Source organism: Sciurus carolinensis, chromosome 9 (genome assembly GCF_902686445.1).
Source record: "Sciurus carolinensis chromosome 9, mSciCar1.2, whole genome shotgun sequence".
Lineage (NCBI taxonomy): Eukaryota > Metazoa > Chordata > Mammalia > Rodentia > Sciuridae > Sciurus > Sciurus carolinensis.
This window is the reverse complement of record NC_062221.1, coordinates 38,571,696-38,590,686: the sequence shown is the minus strand read 5'-3', so window position 1 is coordinate 38,590,686 and position 18,991 is coordinate 38,571,696. Positions and strand designations below refer to the sequence as shown.

Below are 18,991 nucleotides of genomic sequence, written 5' to 3'. Positions count from 1 at the left end.
AGACATCATTACCCCGTGTACATGTGTGATTACACGACTGGTGTGACTCTACATCATGCACAACCATAGAAACAAAAGGTTGCACCTCATTTGTGTACAACGAATCAAAATGCAGTCTTTAAAAAAAATGTCTGCTTTGGGAACATATTACTCTTTTGTGCAAGAAAGTGTGTAAAAATTTAGGTTTACCAGAATTATTTTATAGCAATAGTTGACAAATCTTACAAATAATACCCAAGCTTGGTGAGGGTCTTTGGTATAAGCAACCTCATACTTTTTAGATGGGAATGTAAATTTTTTCAAGCATTTCAGGAAGGACTTGGCAAGACATATCAAAAATTTTAGGAATGTGCAAATGCTTTGTCTCAGCAATTCTTCTCCTAGGAATTTTTTCTCAGAAATTAATTGCTCAGTGGGCAAAGATATATGTGCAGGGATATTTGTTGCAGTATTGTTTACATTGCAATATATCAGGAATAGTTGAGATTTTTAATAATAGATGCCACAAATAGTTGAATGTTCCTTCCATAGATCTCATGTTGATAAAGACCAATATATATTGTAAGGGGCACAACTTTGTGATATGATGTGAGAAAATAACGTGTATATCATTACATTATTTGGTAAAAGTAGTCATTTCTATTTCTTCCTAGAAAAACTATGAAAGGTTTATCAGTATGGTGAATTTTAATTTTTAGCTTAATCTGTATTTTCTCTAGTAAGCATGGGTCATTTGTGCAAAATACAAACAATATTTGAAGCATATGGGTACACTCACATGTTGCCAATTCAAAACACAGTATCTCTTCTTAATGACAAAAAACAGCTGTCAAGTTTCTTACTTAAGATGTATTTTGGGAGTTTTACACTTAGATTTAAAGCTCAGTTTTCATGTAAGTTACAATGAAATCTAAATCTAACAATGCTCAGAGGCTGAAGAGAATTTTACAGAACTCATGCTTTAACACACACATACACACACACACACACACACACCAGACAGATACCTCGCTAGCACTAACTATAGCTGCAGAAAATGCTTTCAAAAGGAAATGATTTTTATAATGTTCTTTGAAGGAGATTCAGGAGGACAGAAAGATTTCCTAAAGACATAACGTTGTGCCTAGTGAGACAATCAGCCAGACCTTTTGAGTGTATTAGTCTTTTAGCTTTTTTATAAGAACCGTTAGGGACAATATCTAGTTATTTTCTTATTCAGTAGTTAAATAGGCATAGCAAAATAAATTTACAAATACTGTCTTGGGAAGCACTGAATGAGAATATGTTTTCTAATTGTTCATATACTTTTCACCTTAATTTGAAGTGTTGTTTTAAGTGCAGCAAGAGTACCAATTTTTAATTCATAAAGGCCAGACAGAATATTGATTAACAGAAGTGAAAGGATATTTCTTTGAAAACACTATCAGGTAGTTTTTGTCTGAAAGATTGACATTCATTTCAAAATGCATTTTCTATTGCAAAGAAGGCTTTATTAATGCCAAAGTAATTAAACTTTCAATTGAAAGGAATGAGAATTAATTATTTTATGCTGTTTTATAATGAAATTGATTTCCTAAATTCCTAATATTTCCCTGTCTGTACTAAATATGTGCTATGAATTTAGCTTAATATGGACACATCTTCAACAACAAAATGTTTGAATATAGCAGTTTAATGTAAAGATGGCCTTTTATATAAGTGTTCTTATTGGCACCTCATACAAACCTGAGAGATGTTATGACTGCCTCAAGATTACACAAATATTATGTACAAATTCAGGCATAAAATCCAGATGCTAACTTAAATTAATATTAACTTTAGTAAATACATATGTACATGTGTGTATATCAATGACTCAAAATAATTTATCAAAGAACAAATAATATAAACTCAAACTAATATAAACTCAGAGTTTTTGACAATTCAATCATGGCATATGCAAGTTCAGTTTTAGACTGATGAATTTCTTATGTTCTTTTCCATGGGGTTACCTCTTTCCAAGAAGTCCAGTATGGGACCTCAGCAGACTCCAATGACGCCTGGCAAGATAGAAACTATGGATGTTATCATGAGTATGTGAAATAGCTGAGATTTCTGGGAAAAGATGAATTTTACTTTTACAAGACTTACTTAGGACAGTGTTTGCTTCTGAAAAGCAGCTGAAAGAGTGTGCAAAGTTATCTCATTTTAAGCTCAAAACTAGTCTACACAGTCATGATAGCCATGGACATAGAAGTAGAGAGCTTCAGATTATCCTGTTGGTAGTGTCTTCTCAACATATTTCGACCCCCTCCCCCCAATAAATCTCTTAGAACCATCCAATTTCCAATGAGTCACTCCTCATAGAGAAGATCAATGTACTAAAATTAAAAATTATTGACACCTCAGTTTACACACACACACACACACACACGCTCAGGAGTTTAGGTAAATTCTCAGACAGTAGTCACTGATGGCACAATGACTTGATTTATAGAGTTCTTAATATTCTTTAAACCCTTTAGCAAGAAATTAACATTTATTGAATATAAATGTGCTATCGACACATTAAATTATCTCATGCGCTATACATACATGAAATTATCTATTAATCTTGATAATAACCCTAAGTTAGTTATCATTATTTGTATTTAGAAGTACAAACTATGGCAGGGGTTTAGAGCTCCAGTTACACTACCATGCAATCTCTCTACAACAGAGTACAATATGTATTGCTAAGGTGGAATGAATGAATTAATTCTAGTCCCAGAGGGCAAGTGGGAACCACTGATAAAATGAGAATAAATTGTGCGGTAAATATGAATGCTTTTATGCTTTTCAGCTTATGTAGGAAATCAAATACTGTATTAGTCAGTATTGTGTCACTGTGACAAAATACTTGAGAGAAACAAACAACTTAAAGCAGGAAAGATTTATTTTGGCTCACCGTTTTAGAGGTTTTTGTTCATGGTTGGCTGGTTCCATTACTATGGGCCTAAGCAAGAGCATCGGGGCAGACAGGGCATGGCAGAGCAGAGCTAGTCTCTCCCTGGGAAACTCAGGGAGAGAGAGGAGGCAACCAGGGATAAGATATGATTGCCAAGGGTATACCCCATGGATCCACTTTTTCCAACTAGGTTCACCTCCTATGGTCCATCACCCTCCATCCAGTAATGAATCTCATCCAGTAATGAATCTCTCAGTGGATTCATCCACCAATAAAGTTGGAGCCCTCATGATCCAATCACTTCACAGAGTTTCCACTTCTGAACACTGCTGCATTGGGGACCCACCCTTTAACACATGAGTCTTTGGGGGATACTTCACCTCCAAACCATAACAAGTATGTTAACAGTACATGTAAGTAATTTATTCAAGCTAGCATGTAATAGAATTAATCAATATAGGCCACATATTGTTTGAGACATAAGGCCTCTTGAAAAAAGGTAGGATTTTTTTTAGTAATAGCAAACTCTTAAATGTTAACCAAAGATGTGGTAAAAATATGGTTTTATTTCCAAACTTAAAATAAGAAAGTAATGGGTGAACAATTAGTAATGGAATTGTCATGGAAAGCATACATTTGGACTTTACTTTTTTATCAATTTCATAAATTGAGAATATTTCCTCTCTCTTTACCAGTGCATTTGGTATTATCAATGTGCAGAAAACTATGTAGTTAATTGTTTATGGTATTGGGGAAGAAAATCTGTTGCTCATGTTATATTTACATTTCCATATTCTTGAATGTAAAAAAATTTTTTTTTCAATATCTGTCAGAACATTCTTAGAAATAAAAATAAATTACTAGCCCATAGGAAGAAAATGCACTGAGATTCTGCTTTAAAATGTTGTTTTATTAATGAGATTATAATATATGTGAGATTGATTGATGTCATTATGTAATAGTTGAAAATAAAGATCAACATTGACTTAGTTTTCAAAAACATTTTGCAGTTTTGGTTCAGATGGAGTACTTTTAGGCACATATTTCTTTCTCTGTGCTAAATCTTTCTCTGCACTAAAATCTGGGTCACTGAAAAATTACCATCTATCTAAGCTTTCTAGACTAAAAAATAATTTAATAAAGATAAGATTGATAGACTCCTTCTCCTTTTTTTTTTTTTTTTTTTTTTTTTTTGGTACCAGGAATTGAACCCAGAGGTACTTAACCACTAAGACAAATCTCAAGTTCTTCTTATTTTTTATTTAGAGACAAGGTCTTGCTGAGTTGCTTAGTGCCTACTAAGTTGCTAAGGCTGACTTTGAATTCTCAGTCCTCCTGCCTCAGCTTCCTGAGCTGCTGGTATTATGGGCATGCAACACTGTGCTGGGCAAGACTGATACACTTCTGATTGGTTCAAAGGACCTGATGCTAATTATTTCTTAGAAAATGATTTAGTTAATTAAAAACCTATTAAACATCGGATTATTAAGTTCTTGCACACATGATACCTCAATCAATCCTTACAACAATTTTATCATTGTACTGATGTAGGGATTAAGGCTCAGCGATGAAGTAGCTTGCCAGTAGTGTTTACAATACTGGCAGAATCAGGATAAAACCTACATCTATTTGACCAGCTGTATAATATGCTGCCTTTTGGGCTGAGTGTCAATCTTGACCCCTTGCTCCAATGTAGTAAGAAAAATTGATTGTCTTATCACAAAACAGTAAACAGTCTTTCACCATTAAGCAACATACTTATTCAAAACACAATAATTATTATTCATGGATTTTCTATTTGTGAATTTACTTACTTCTTAAAATTTATTTATAACCCCAGTCAGTATACACATGGTACTTTCATGGTCCTTTGCCATCATGTGAAGACTAGGGAAAAATTTGAGTCTCCTAATGCACACATTTCAGTCTGAGGTCAAGCAAGGTGACCCTCTGTCTTTTTGTTCCAGCTTTCACACTGTGAATAAGCATCCTTTCCCCATCTACCTAGTGCCATCTTTTTCTCATTTCTGTGCTCTTTGTTGATGATTTTGCTATTTTAAAGGACCCCCAGGTGTAGTGGCAAAGTGCTTTTTAGTATTTCAAAGTGCAAGAAGGCTGTGAAGTGCCTTATTGAGAAAACATGTGAGTTAGCTTCATTCAGGCATGCGTTATAATGCTGTTGGCCATGAGTTCACTTGTGATGAATGCACAATAATATTAAAGAAAGGGTTTTTAAACAAAAATACACATAAAACAAAATTATGTATTCAGTTGCTTATGAAAATGGGGTGACCAGAGGGTTGCAGAAACCTGATCCTGTGTTCCTCCCTGAAAAACAGTGGTTCAGAGTCTTCTAATTCATATTTTATAGAACATTAGCATAAACAGCAATCCTCAGTGGCCTGTTGGTTTCATTGTTTTTGTAATGGTTTGTTTACAGAGGTGAACTACTTGCATTTGGATTAAAGTTTCACTACAATGTAATTTCACTCACTGTGGTAAAGCCTCTTTGGAGATTCACCCATTTTCTGTAAGGCATTATATTAATTTCCTATTCTGCCATATCAAATTATCACAAATTTGGTAGCTTCAACATGAAAATGTATTAATCTACTGTCCCAGAAGTCAGAAGTCCAAAATAGGCTTCACAAGGCTAAATTTAAGGTGGTGTTTGGATTGCAGGAGGCTACAGCAGGGAATCCTTTCCTCTCCTTTTCTAGCTTCTAAAGGCTGCTTGCATTCCTTGGCTAATAGCCCCACATCCCTCCCACCTCTGTTTCCACTGATAAACCTTCTCTGACTCTTGTCTTCCAGTTACAAAGATGTTTCTAATTGAGGATGTCAGCTTTTAGCCCTGTAAATTATTTGTCCTGTAGCCCAAATTCATTTAATATGGTGTCACTATAAAGTAAAAAAAAACATTTTTTCTTTGCATCTTGGAAGAATTGTTGATTAGATCCAGTGCTGGGGTAGCATGATGCTCTTGTACCTGTGGATGCTTTCACTATGGTCTTATTTTTTTTCTATTTCTAGTCTCCAGACCCAGGGGAAACCATTTGTATGTCCAGAGAAGAATTCATGCATAGGATGACAGAGATCGTTGGTTGGGGCCCCGCAGAAGAATATGGGAAACTCTTTGACAAAGTGGATGTGGCCCGGGAGGGCTTCATCAACTGGGACAGACTGACTTCATTTATCCTGTTATCACTTTATGAGAAAGATGCACGAACAAAGGCAACTGTGGTTCCTCAATGGAAGGACCTGGAATTCCTCCCGGGAAAACACAAGGACACCATTCAAAAAGTAATTTTCTTAAAAAGTTCATGCCATTATTTGACTATCAGTAAAGAAGGCTTATTAGGAATCTGGGGAGAAAATTTAAAGCTACAGGAAACATTTCCTATCACTTCAGATGCCACCAAACTGAAGCACCTCTGGGTGACATGTCTGGTTTCTCTGGAAAATGTAAATAAGGTACAAAGTCTTTATAAATAAATCTTTCTGTCATTTTATTTATTTATTTGCAGTGCTGGGGATGGACTGGGGCTATATGCATGCAAAATGGGGGGAAATGAGGGAACAGGGCTTCTAGTCAACATCAAGTGCAATGCCAGCAGAGACTTTTATCTGACCTGGAGGGCATAAAAGTAGAGCCAAGTGAGCTGCTCCACTTCCCAAGCTGTTCTCCTGGATGCCTTAAAATGACTCCACTGATAAGGACTCAGGTGCTGGATCTCTCCCACATGTGGCCATGCTGCATGTTAGCTTAAAGACTTTCACTCCTTTCCCAGTTTGCAGCAGACTCAGGGATCCACATGCAGGCAATTGTAATATATGGCAGAGCTTAATGCATTTACAGGGACATGGTTATCCGAGTCTGACCATTGCACTAGTCAGTTTCTTAATTCTAATAGGTAGGTCCTACTCAGTCCAAATATCTCCACATTCTTAATATATTAAGCAACAAGTAGAAAATTTTATTATGAACAATTTTAAATGGAAACACAAGCAGAGAGAATAGCATTAGGAATCAATTGATGTTTTCTGGATCTGCCCTTAATAACCATTTTAAAGTCATAGCTAATTTTGTTTCATATATGCCTTCCTGGTTAAGATCCAAAGCACCAAATATTTTGTCTGTAGGTATTTTCCTGATTGTTGTATGATTTTAAATATTTTGCTTGAATCAAGATCTAAGGTCCACATATTGGGTGGGTTTATATGTCTCCCTCCAACCCTGCCCGTCCCTCTCTGTCTCTGTCATTTAATTTATTTATTTGCCTACTGGGGAGGGACCCAGACCTTATCATGCTAAGCAGACACTTTATCACTGAGCTATACCTTCACCCCTGATATGTCTCATAGTTTCCTTCATCTATTCTTCTTTCTTGGAGTTTTTGGCTATTTCAACTGCATTTGTGTTAAAGGAACTTGATATTTGTCTTTGAGAGTTTCCTACATCTGGATATTGCTGACTGTACTTTTTTTTTTTTTTTAACAAGACCACTTGTTGTTTTTATTTCCAGCAAATCAGTAGTCAAGTCTAAGGCCTCAATTAGTTTCAGGTTTGTTTGCTTCATTCAAGAGGTACAAATACCTGGTTCTTTTCTTGTTTTGGGATGTTAGCTCTTAATACCAATTCTTTCTAGACCCAGGCACGTATTAGAGGTTGCCAGATGATGATATACTAATGTTGTTTCTTCTCCCTTTATGATATGGAATTCCTATATAGAAAGAAACTTCTTTCATGAATGACTTAGTTATCATGCAGGACAAATTACATAAGAAAGGGCAAGTGCTCCGTTCTTTACTTTTATTTACCAGTTTTCAAAATAATGAACTGTTTTTAGTATCCTCTAAAAGGATCTAAAGGATCTGTTCATCTAAAAGATGAACGAGGAGTGCTCATATCATTGTTATTGGTAAAATTGAAAATTCTTAGGTTTAAAAAGTTGATTTTTTAAAATCCACTGAGTTATTATCTCCTGCAAAAACTGTATCATCTTTACACAGTAGGAACTAACACAAGTTATCTTCTGAGTCTTTTTATAACTATAACAGTCTTTGAAAGCTTCGTTGCTTCCTGGTACGACAAGATGTTGCAGGATTGTCTTGTATATTTCCTGTGCCAGACCTAAGAATCAGCCATTTCTCCAGAAAATCAGGTTCTTTTTAGTAGGAAGGGTATATTCTACTGCCTGGAACCATAAAGAATCAGCGTCACTAGCTTCCTACAGAACAAGCCCCGATCTTCTAATCTTAGGAACCACCAAGTTCCTAATAGTCCCACTTTAAGGATGAGAGACTGAGCAAGAAGTAATCAATCTTGCTTGGTTCGTGGGATTCAACCAGTGTTGCCACAACTTGTAAACTGAGGCAGCTGGTCTTTGGAGCCTGCGCCTTAACAGTCTTCCCTGCCTGCATAGTGGCTGTGGGTATTGTCTCCATTTCTTTGCTGAGGATTCAGTGTTAATTCTTACAAGCATTAAATGACAGTTTAAAAGATTAAAACACATTTCCAGTCCAGATTACACTTGTGTACAGCATTCTGTTATCATCATATGATGTCTGTCTTGCAGGATTTCTTCTTCTTAGGACTGATAACTAAATCTTAGCCTGTCCTTTGTAGTCACTCTACATAGAATCTTCATATTGCCTTTCTGTTGAACGGTTTCATTGAGGCATAAGTATTCAAAATGTTCTACCCATATTAAAAGTGCCCCAAGTTGATAGTTGTTAATATATGCATATACCCATGAAAAACTAACAGCATGACAAAGATAATGAGCACATCCATCACCTTCAAAAGTTTCCTGGCACCCTTTGGTAAACCTCCCACCCCATCTCTTGTCAGGCAAGTGCTGATCTGCATTCTGTCACTATCAGCTTGCATCTTATAGAGTTTTCTATAATTGGTGTCATACTGGGTAATACTCCTTTTTTTGTCTGGATTTTAAAATTTGACATAATTATTCTGATATTTCTCATGTTGTTTGGTCAAACCATAATTTTTTTCTTGCTGTTCATTATTCTGCCATGTGGATCTAGCATCTCCTGATCAATACTAGATAAAATCAGGCATTGTTCTCTCTTAATTTTAGCCATTTTAAAAGGTTTATATTGGAATATTGTTGCAGTTTTAATAAACTGTTCTATAATTTCTAACCATGTTAATTACATTTTCATATGCTTATTTACTACCTATATATCTACTTTGGTTTAGTTTCTATTCAAATCTTTTGCCCATTTTTTTGCAGGGAGATACCAGGGATTGAACTCAGGGCACTGGACCACTGAGTTACATCCCCAGCCCTATTTTGTATTTAATTTAGAGACAGGTTGTCAATGAATTGCTTAGCACTTCACTTTTTTAGAGGCTGATATCCTCTTGCCTGCAGGGATTATAGGTATGTGCTACTGCACCCAGCTTTTGCCCATTTTTACTGGATTTGTTTTCTTATTATTGAATTTTTGGTGTTCTTCACATATCCTGGGTATATAGATTCAGATATACTTAACAGATATCATATCCAATCTGTGTTTCATCTTTTTATTCTTCTAATACTGCCTTTGGTAATTTCATTTTCAGATTGTTCATCGATGAAAATACAACAGTTTAAAAAAAAACAAATACATATCCTGCAATCTTGCTGAACTTGTTTCTTTGTTTTTTAGATTTTTGAGGTTTTCCTATAAGATTATGTTGTCTACAAATGAAATATTTAAATCCTTTAGATCCTTTCGAATCTAGATACTTTTTTCTTTTTCTTGTATAATTTCTATGGACAGCAGAAACCATGCTGAAAGAAATGGTGAGAGTGCACACTCTAGTTTTGCTCCTGAATTTAGGGGTAAGGCATTCAGTTTTCCACCATTAAGTAACAGCTAGAGATTTTTTTTAATTGTACATGCTCTTTACCAGAAAGAAGTTCCCTTTGATTCCTGAATTGTTGAGTGGTTTTTATGAAAACAGGTTGAATTTTGTCAAATGCAATTTTTTCATCTATTGGTCTGATAATATAGTAGTTTTTGTAGTTTATTCTATTAAAATGATTTCTTACTTAGATTGATTTTCATTTGTTCTTTTTAGATATACATGACAGTAGAGTATATTTTGACATATTATAAACACATGGATTGTAACTTATTCTAATTAGGATTCCATTCTTGTGATTATATATGATGTGGAGTTTCACAGTGGTATATTCATATATGAACATAGGAAATTTATGTCCTATTCATTACATTGTCTTTCTTATTCTTATTCCATTCCATCTTCTTCATTCTCCTTTGTCTAATTCACTGAACTTCTATTCTTCCCTTCTCCCTGTTATGTGTTAGCGTCCACATATCAGAAAGAACATTCAACCTTCATTTTCTTGGGATTGGCTTATTTCACTTAGCACAATAGTCTCCAGATCCATCCATTTTCTGATAAAATGATAAAGTCATTCTATTTTATGGCTGAGCAATATTCCATTGTGTGTGTGTGTGTGTGTGTGTGTGTGTATATATATATATATGCCACATTTTCTTTATCTGTGCATTTGTTGAAGGGCACCTAGGTTGGTTTGATAGCTTAGCTATTGTGAGTTGAGTTGTTGTAAACATTGATGTGGCTGTGTCACTGTGGTGTGATGATTTTTTTAACTCCCTGAGATATACTGAGGAGTGGGATAGTTGGGTTGAATAGTGGTTCCATTCCTAGTTTTTTGAGGAATCTCCATACTGCTTTCCAGAGTGGTTGCAGTCCCACCAACAATATGAGCATACCCTTTTCCCCACATCCTGGTCAACATTTGTTGACTGTTCATATTTCCTCTTTTGAGAAGTATCTGTTTAGTTCCTTTGCCTCTGTGGCATGGCTGAAAAAATGGCTCGTTCCTCTGTCCTCTCTAGGCAGCTGGGAGAGATGAAGCTTCTTTCTTGCACAAGGATATTGTGCAGCACATCTTTCAGGTTAGTCAGGAAGTGTCTTTGAGTTTTGATTTCTCCATATCCAGATATGTCACAGTCCTCCTAAAAATGCAGCTTGCTTTAATTCCTTTATCCCTCCACTTTATTTCCCGGGGGAGGGGAGAATGCTCTGGCTGGTGCCAGCAGTGGCAGTGGTTGTGGCGGCAAGGGGGATTTCTTCCTTATTTGACTTTATCCAGTTTCCTGAGAGTTCCCATTCTGCTTTCAATGTCCAGTATTAATTCACAGTGAAGTCCCTTTTTTTCTTTCACCCACCTTATTGAGAAGCTACCTATCTGCTTTCTTGGTTTCAGGCCACAGAGCATCCTGGAAAGTGACCTTCTCTATTCTGCCATCTTCCTCTTTCCCTGGGATTGATTTTTGTGTGTTGAAAAACCTTACATTAGTAGGATAAATATCATTTGGTCACACTATGTTAGTGTAATGGTAATGGTTTGGTGTGTTTTGCTATATTCTCTTTGCTAGTAATTAGTTGGGTATTTTTACATCTGTATTCACAAGGGATATTGATCTTCAGTTTTCTCTTCTTTTTAAGGTGTCTTTGGTTTCAGTAGTAGGATAATACAGACATGACAAGGTGATTTCATAGGAAGAGTCTGAGTAGAATCAGCATTAATTACTCTTTAAATGTTTGGTAGAATTTATCAATAATCTTCACTGCAATGTTCTTTGTAGTAACTTTGTTTATTGTTTATTTATTTATGTTGATTTAATCTTATTTTTTATAGTTCTTTCTCTTTTTGTCTGTAATTTGGTTAGTTTAGCTAAAGTTGGAAAATATTATTGATCTGTTCAAGAACTGTCTAGTTTTGTTGACTTTCTCTATTGCTTTCCTATTCTCTATTTTTAAAATATCCTGATCTAATTTTTATTATTTCTTTTCCTTTTGTTAATTTAGATATTTTTCTTAGTTGTAGATGGACACAATACCTTTATTTATCATTTATTTTATGTGATACTGGGATTGAACCCAGTGCCTCACATGTGCTAGGCAAGTGCTCTACATTGAGATACAACCCCAGCCCCCCCTTTTTTTAATTTAATAAATGCCAGCAATCATTGACTTTATTTTATCCTCCTAAGCTATTGACAATTTGGGCATATGGTCAAGTAGGAAAGAAAAATCATTTTCAGTTCACAATCCACCCTAGCATTGCAACATCAAACCACACTGACATTGTTAGTCGAAGGCATGTTTTTGTCAGCAGCTGGTAATATCCTCTCCTTTGCATGATCTTGGGACAGACCAGCATTATGTGAGCAACAACACCTTATTGATGTTCATGTGGCTTATGTGATGGTTTTGGTACAGTAAAGAGCAGAAAATAATTACATTTTTCTATCCAACTATCCTTTTACAAACAAAATTAAGATATTTAACATAATATGTTTAAAGAGTAGAATTAATAGCTCCACTAAAGACTAAATTAAAATAACACACATAGAATATACACATAAGAACAATTTTGTACCTTACACATAGTTAAAACTGTAACCTTCATTTTTCATTTGATACAATTAGAGTGCCCCTTGCTAAGTCACCTGAATACTTCCAGCGTCTGTCTTCTAAGGATGACTCTAGGGTTTTGGGTCAGCTTCTCTCTACCTTTTGGAAACATGGTTCTTGTGTATTCTGATTGCTACATGTTCTATCAGTTGGAGCTAATTAAAAGGTTGCCTCCTTCTACTTCTTGATGTAACCTTTTATTAAAAAAAATTTTTATTTGTCCTTATTAGTTATACATGATAGTAGAATGTGTTTTGACATATTATACATATATGGAGTATAACTTCTTATTCTTCTGGTTGTACATGATGTAGCATTACATTGGTCGTGGAATCACATATGCACATAGGATAGTAATGTCAGATTCATTCTACTGTCTTTCCTATTCCCCTTCCCCCTTCATTCCCTTGTGTACTCCAAAGTACTTCTATTCTTCCTTACACAGCCCCACCTTATTGTGAGTTACCATCTGCATAGCAGAGAAAACATTCAGCCTTTGATTTAGTTTTTACTTATTTTTCTAGTTTCTTAAATGAGAAGTTAGATGACTGATATGAGGTCATTATTTATATTGGTGTTTACAACTGCAAATTTCAATGTAGGCACTGTTTTTACTGTATTTCAGAAGTAATTGCAATTATGTTGTTTTCATTTTCTTTTCCTATTTTCTTGTTAATCTCACTCCAGTGGTTCCCTCCATTATTGAAAGTAGGAAACAGGTATTGAAATGCTGTTTTCTCTCTTCAACTCTTTCAGTTTTTGCTCCATGTATTTTGGGACTCTGCTGTTTAAAAATGCGAATGTAAATTCTACCTTGTTGGTAATTATATTACGTCTAAATCAATATAACAGTATGATTCTTTAATTAATAACATACTGTTTATTTATATTCTCTCTGATGAGATAGCAGTCTTATACCTTAAATTTAGTTCTTTTGATATAGTTTCCTCTAGTTGTTTTTTGTTTGTTTGTTTGTTTGTTTTGCCATAGTGTATATTGAACACACTAGGCAAGCATACCACTGAGCTTCATCACTGGCTCTTTAAAAAACTGTATTAAATTTAATTTATTGTCTTTTATTTTTTTGGTACTGGGAATCCAACTCAGGGTTTCCCATATGTGAGGCAAGTGCTTTGCCTCTGAGCTACATCCCAGTTCAAATTTTAGACAGTGTCTCACTAAGTTGCCAAAGTTAGCCTTAAACTTGCCTCAGCCTCCTGAGTATCTGGGATTACAGGCGATTGCCACTAAACCTGGCTTCTTTAATGATTTAAAATATTTTTAATAGCTGAGTTAAAATCTTTGTCTAATAAATACAATGTGTGGCCTTCTATAGGGATATTTTCTATTGACTGATTTTTAAGTTATTTAATCATTTGTCTTCTAAAAAATAGTCTTCAGGATTTTATATGACTAAGAATAAAACTTACAGTTTTATCAGTTGATTTCTGTGAACATCTCTGTTCACTTCATAAAACGTGGTTAGTAAAGTTTTTTGATATGGGATGCTATAGCTCTCTGTGGTTTGTCTTTCCCATGCGATGGGTTGTGTAGCCTTCCATGAATGGAAGATGTTGGTGGGTGTGTGGAGTAGAAATAGGAAAGCAAGTTTGTTCAAATGCCTTTAATGGGAAAAAATTTCATTTTTGGCTACAGTCCAAGGTTGGAATAAAGCACATGTGTGCCACTGTGCTGCATTTCCATAACGCTATTAAAGACTTTCAGGAACAATGTCTGATTTGGAGATCAGATCTGTATGTCTGCTTTGCATAGTGATGTCACTATATCTATCAGAAATTCTTTCTGATTTTTTACTCTGCTACTTTAGATTGCGGTGGCTTTTACAAGTAAAGAAATTTGTTTCTATGATCTTCTGTCCAAAGAATTTCCTTGTCAATATAAACTCCAAGGCCTGAAAGGAACACCGATTTGCATGGATTATTGGTGTGATCCTCTTGATGCCAATGAATCAATTCTTTCTTTTGGGGACATAACTGGAAAGGTAAGTGAGGGAAGGATAAGATTGAATGGTATGGGATGTAACCACCAAATTGTAGATCACACTATAAATTAAAGTGGTGTGAGTGTGACCTCCTACATTATCAATTATAAAGTCACACATTTGGACATAAAGAGATTATAATTTAACTTCTTGCTTATACAATCAAATCTTTACTGTATTTTCTTGGTCTGTGTATAGTTGCATTTCACTCATTCAGAAAAAAAATCTTGCTAAGTCTATACCATAGAATGCTTAATCTAACGGATCCCAATTTTAATGAGTGTTAAATATGAAATCTCTAAACTTATCTCTCATAAGCCTTTCAAATTAACTGTTCTGATTTTCATTCATAAGATTTTGGAATTCTCAGTGCCAGTCAACAAGGGGGTGCTCATTCTCTATGTCATGTAGAAATCAAGACAATGAATTCAATTATTTTTTGCTTCCTATCAAATTCTGTGTAACAAGTGAAAAATCCTTACTTACTGAATAACACTGGAATATGCCAGGGACCTCTCAAGTAGCTTAATTTGAACAATTTCGTTTACTAATTTTGAAAGCTTCTCATTCTTGCTATTTTTAAAGACAAGAGTATTTAAAAGCAATAATAAGCTGTTTTTGGGAATTGCTTTGCCAACTTATAATTGTTCTGTCCTTTATTATACTTGCCTGTATCCTTTCGATATTATTGAAGAAATTCTTATTAATTCATTATCTGTTCCTTATTAATCTTAAAGAACATAGAACTTTCTTGCAACAATCACCTTGCCTATACTTGTTTTTCTTTCAACGACTTAAGGTCCAAGCAATAGCTTTCACAGCAGCCTTGATCTCCCTGTTTGAACGGCCTGCTAGTGCATGTGATGACAAAGAAGCCACCATGACCATTAACTGGGCAGAACTGCTTTCTGGATGTCACAGATGTTGCCATATTTTAGGACATAAACTTCACCATGGAGATTGGGTCAGACAAGGTACTGAATTTGAACAGTAATGAAAGAAAACAGTCACCTTCGACTTCTACATTTGTATTCTTTGATGAAAATGTTTCACACAGAATGTTTAAGTTTAGAAACCAATAATTGGTTCTCTGGAGGGTTTGGTCTGGACTCTCTGCTATCCTCTGAACACTAGTTCAAATCACTTCTTTTCTTTCCTTCTAAAATTTATGCTTCATACAATTAATTCAGATGAACTGTGCACTACAGAAATTTCAAGAGAAGAAAGAAAATTGTCATAGAATCCATTTAGCTTCAATCCAACTTTGATCATTCAGGGCTGCTTAATAAAAGAATTTAACAAGGTCCCTCACAGTCACACTGTGGTTTTCTTTATGTTCTTATGGGAAGTATATTAGTTTGACTGATTTCACAATGGAATTGCTTTAATTTTCTTTTTTTCATTTCTTCCACTTTTTGATATAGTGACTTGAGTTCCTTCCATCTACAGTACTTCAGCAGCAATTCTTTTGTGGGATAAGATTATTTTATAAATTAGCATCTGTAGAATATCATAACTTCCTTAAAACTGAGTCACCAATGAATGAGTTAGTTTCATAATACACTTTAAATTTACAAAATTCGTATCTGATGTTCCAAATCAAATGTGCACTATCTGTACTGATATCTTGGTCCACATACTAAGGATTATGGTAATTTTCTTACTTCTAATTTGCTACATTAAGGAATACTCACTGAAAAGAGCAGAGATTAATAATCTCATTGACTTTAATGAGATTTAATGAGATTAATGATATTGGTCAGTTCCTGACATAGTTTGAAGAGGCAATCCAAATGGATGTGGGTGTTGGTTTTTCTGTTAGTTTTACCCTCTTTGGGTTTAGGAACTTGGAACTAATTCTCTAATGTATGCCCACAAAGATCATATCCTACAGGAGGAATTATACTTTTTGCATTTTTCTTCCACGTTAACTCACATCATGGTTTTTCATAACTTCCATCCATCCTTCAATTTTGATATGATACTAATTGGGGGAAATTTAATAGATGATGTTTTTTGGTCACCTGCTAAGTGCGACAGGCACAAATGATGTGTTGAATTTTCTGAAATAAGAATCAGTACTAGAAATAACTGAATAAAACTATTTCTGCTGCTTCCAAAAAACATTACATTTGACACATAAACCCCAAACTAGACCATAATAATAAAGCAGTGGTTCTTGTAGTGAGTTTTCTGAAGTTGAGTGTATTGAGTTCCATGATCTTAAATTAATATGGATAAATAAAGAGAAGTAGCCCATAGAATGATAGTTTTGAAAAGGTTGAGGATTAAGCTTTGAAACCTGTCAATGAGCATTTGTCTCTTAAGTTGCAGAATAAGAATTGTTCTCTAGGTCAATTTGAATTTGCTACTTACCACATTTCCATGATCTTGTTCTGATATTTGATTTCTTTATCTGCTGATAAAGAATTATGGAGCATAGCTTAGTATAAGCATAAATGATATTTGTAATCTAAGGAATTCAGCTTGAGTCTGGACTCTAAATCCTGCATATTAGGATTTAACTACAGATGTGTTATATATATATATATATATATGAGCAATTACATACATATCATTAAAAATCTTTGTTATCTTATCTGGATCAGCTATTTGAATCAAAGTTCATTTTAGTCAAGTGGATAATCTGGAAAAATAGCTGAAATATATTTATATAACAATATATATTGCAAGAGTAAATATGTATGTATACTTATTTTAGCCAGCTTATTTGAATTGTGGAATTGAAATACTAATCAATCAGAAATTATCTATTGATATTCTATGTGCTTTTTATAAACTATCTTAGGCATTTGAGAATGTAGGAGAAAGATTAATCATAGGCTTTGTAAGGAAATACCACGAAACCACGCTGGACACGGGAAATCACATAAGGGAATTTATTAAGCAAACAGAGTGTCTCCCTGCAGGGTAAGAGAGAAAATGAGAGGAAAATAGAAAGGAAAAGAAAGGGTGCGATAGAGACAGTGGAAAGCCAGGAGGATAGAGAAAAGTGAGTAGGACAGACAGAAGAATGGAAAAGATGGCCGGGAAGCTACAGTAAAACAGTTGAATCCCGCCGGGCTAACAGGGGACCAATATTGGAGGATACTTGCAAGCTGAGGATCGAACCCAGTGCCTCACACATGCTAGGCAAGTGCTTTACCACTGAGCTACAGCTCCAGTCCCCATATAATAGTTCTTAAGAAAGAAAAATCTTCCAGAGCACCTAGATGAGCAGAGATTTATAAACAAAACAAAATACAACAACGACGAAAATAAAAAATAAAAAAAGAAGGAACAGTCATGAGGAAAGCTTTAGAGATAGTTGGAAAACTTAAAGGCTGGAGAGGTGGAGGGAAGAAGAGAGAACATGATGAACTTGAGTAAAGGAAGATAAGGAGACATACTTGACAGAGGGAGGGATGGACATGAATAGAACAGACTGAGTACTGAGGAAATAAAAGTGAATAGATCAAACAGGGACATATGTGGGAAGATCTTAGCAATTAGGCCACATTCTTATTTGGTACAGTATGAAATAGTAAGGCATTGAAGGTTTTTGAGGAAGTTTAGACAGATCTGATGCAGACAGCATTTAGGGAAGGTACATTTGGGTAATTCCATACAGCACAGTTTGGAGGAGGAACGCGCATACACACACACACACACACACACACACACACACACACACACTCACCCAAATAAAAAAAACAAACCAAAAACCACAATCAGACTTGCTAGTTAGAAGGCTTTTGATTCTAAGAAAATGAAATTGTAGAGCAAAGACAGAAGCAAGCAACTTTCCAAACCAAGAATTTTCAGGATTTAAGATCTAAAACTGCAGAATGATGAGCCATTTTAGAATCTTACAGAAATTTCACCTGGTGAAGAAATTTCTCTATTTGCAGATCATAGATCCTCACCTGAGCCAAATATTCAGACTTTTACTAGATAATCTTCTCAACTTTGATCACTTCTGCAGATTTCTTCATTCTGCAGTCAAAGAAAAGTCTTTTTTAAAAAACCAGAATTGTTCCTGAAATTTTCCTTACCTTTTGCTATTTCACTTATTATCAAGCTCCTTTTTTCATGACCCATCTAATGGAAACAGACTCTCCACTGAGTGATATGCGAGAACATCAATTTCTGCTTTGCTCCTGGATTCTTCTTTAAAATAATGCTCTTAGATGCTGTTCAAACTGTGAACTAGACATATGAACTTTTGTACCCATGGTAGAATTTGAGTCCTTACTCCCATTACCCTTTCTACTCCAGGAAAAAAATCTGATGTCTCACATGCCAGTTACACTTACATATAAATAGAAAAAAAAAAACTCCTTTATTGATGAAGGCAATATTTCTTTTATTCTCCTTAGTGTCTATGTTAGTAACATAACACATAATGAAATATTTCATAATATTTCTTTTTAATTTGATTTGATGTGCCTTAATTTTTCTTGGTGTGTGCATATGTGTGTGTGTGTGTGTTGCTTAGAATTCATTTAGACTCTTGGACATGTTAATCTATCTCTAGTTTTAATTAAACTTGAAAATTTTTCTGTAATATTTTTCAAAG

The 18,991-nt window shown here is 34.8% G+C and overlaps 1 protein-coding gene across 2 annotated transcripts in view; it reads left to right on the top strand.

The window, feature by feature from the left end:
* Positions 1-18,991, top strand: part of Wdr49 (WD repeat domain 49) — a 135,058-nt gene that overhangs the window by 14,095 nt on the left and 101,972 nt on the right. For both annotated transcript variants that reach the window (XM_047564787.1, XM_047564786.1), the window contains exons 3-5: positions 5,960-6,400; positions 14,239-14,412; positions 15,212-15,386. In XM_047564787.1, the coding sequence (XP_047420743.1) occupies positions 5,960-6,400; positions 14,239-14,412; positions 15,212-15,386 (790 nt within the window). The remainder of the gene's footprint in view (positions 1-5,959; positions 6,401-14,238; positions 14,413-15,211; positions 15,387-18,991) is intronic.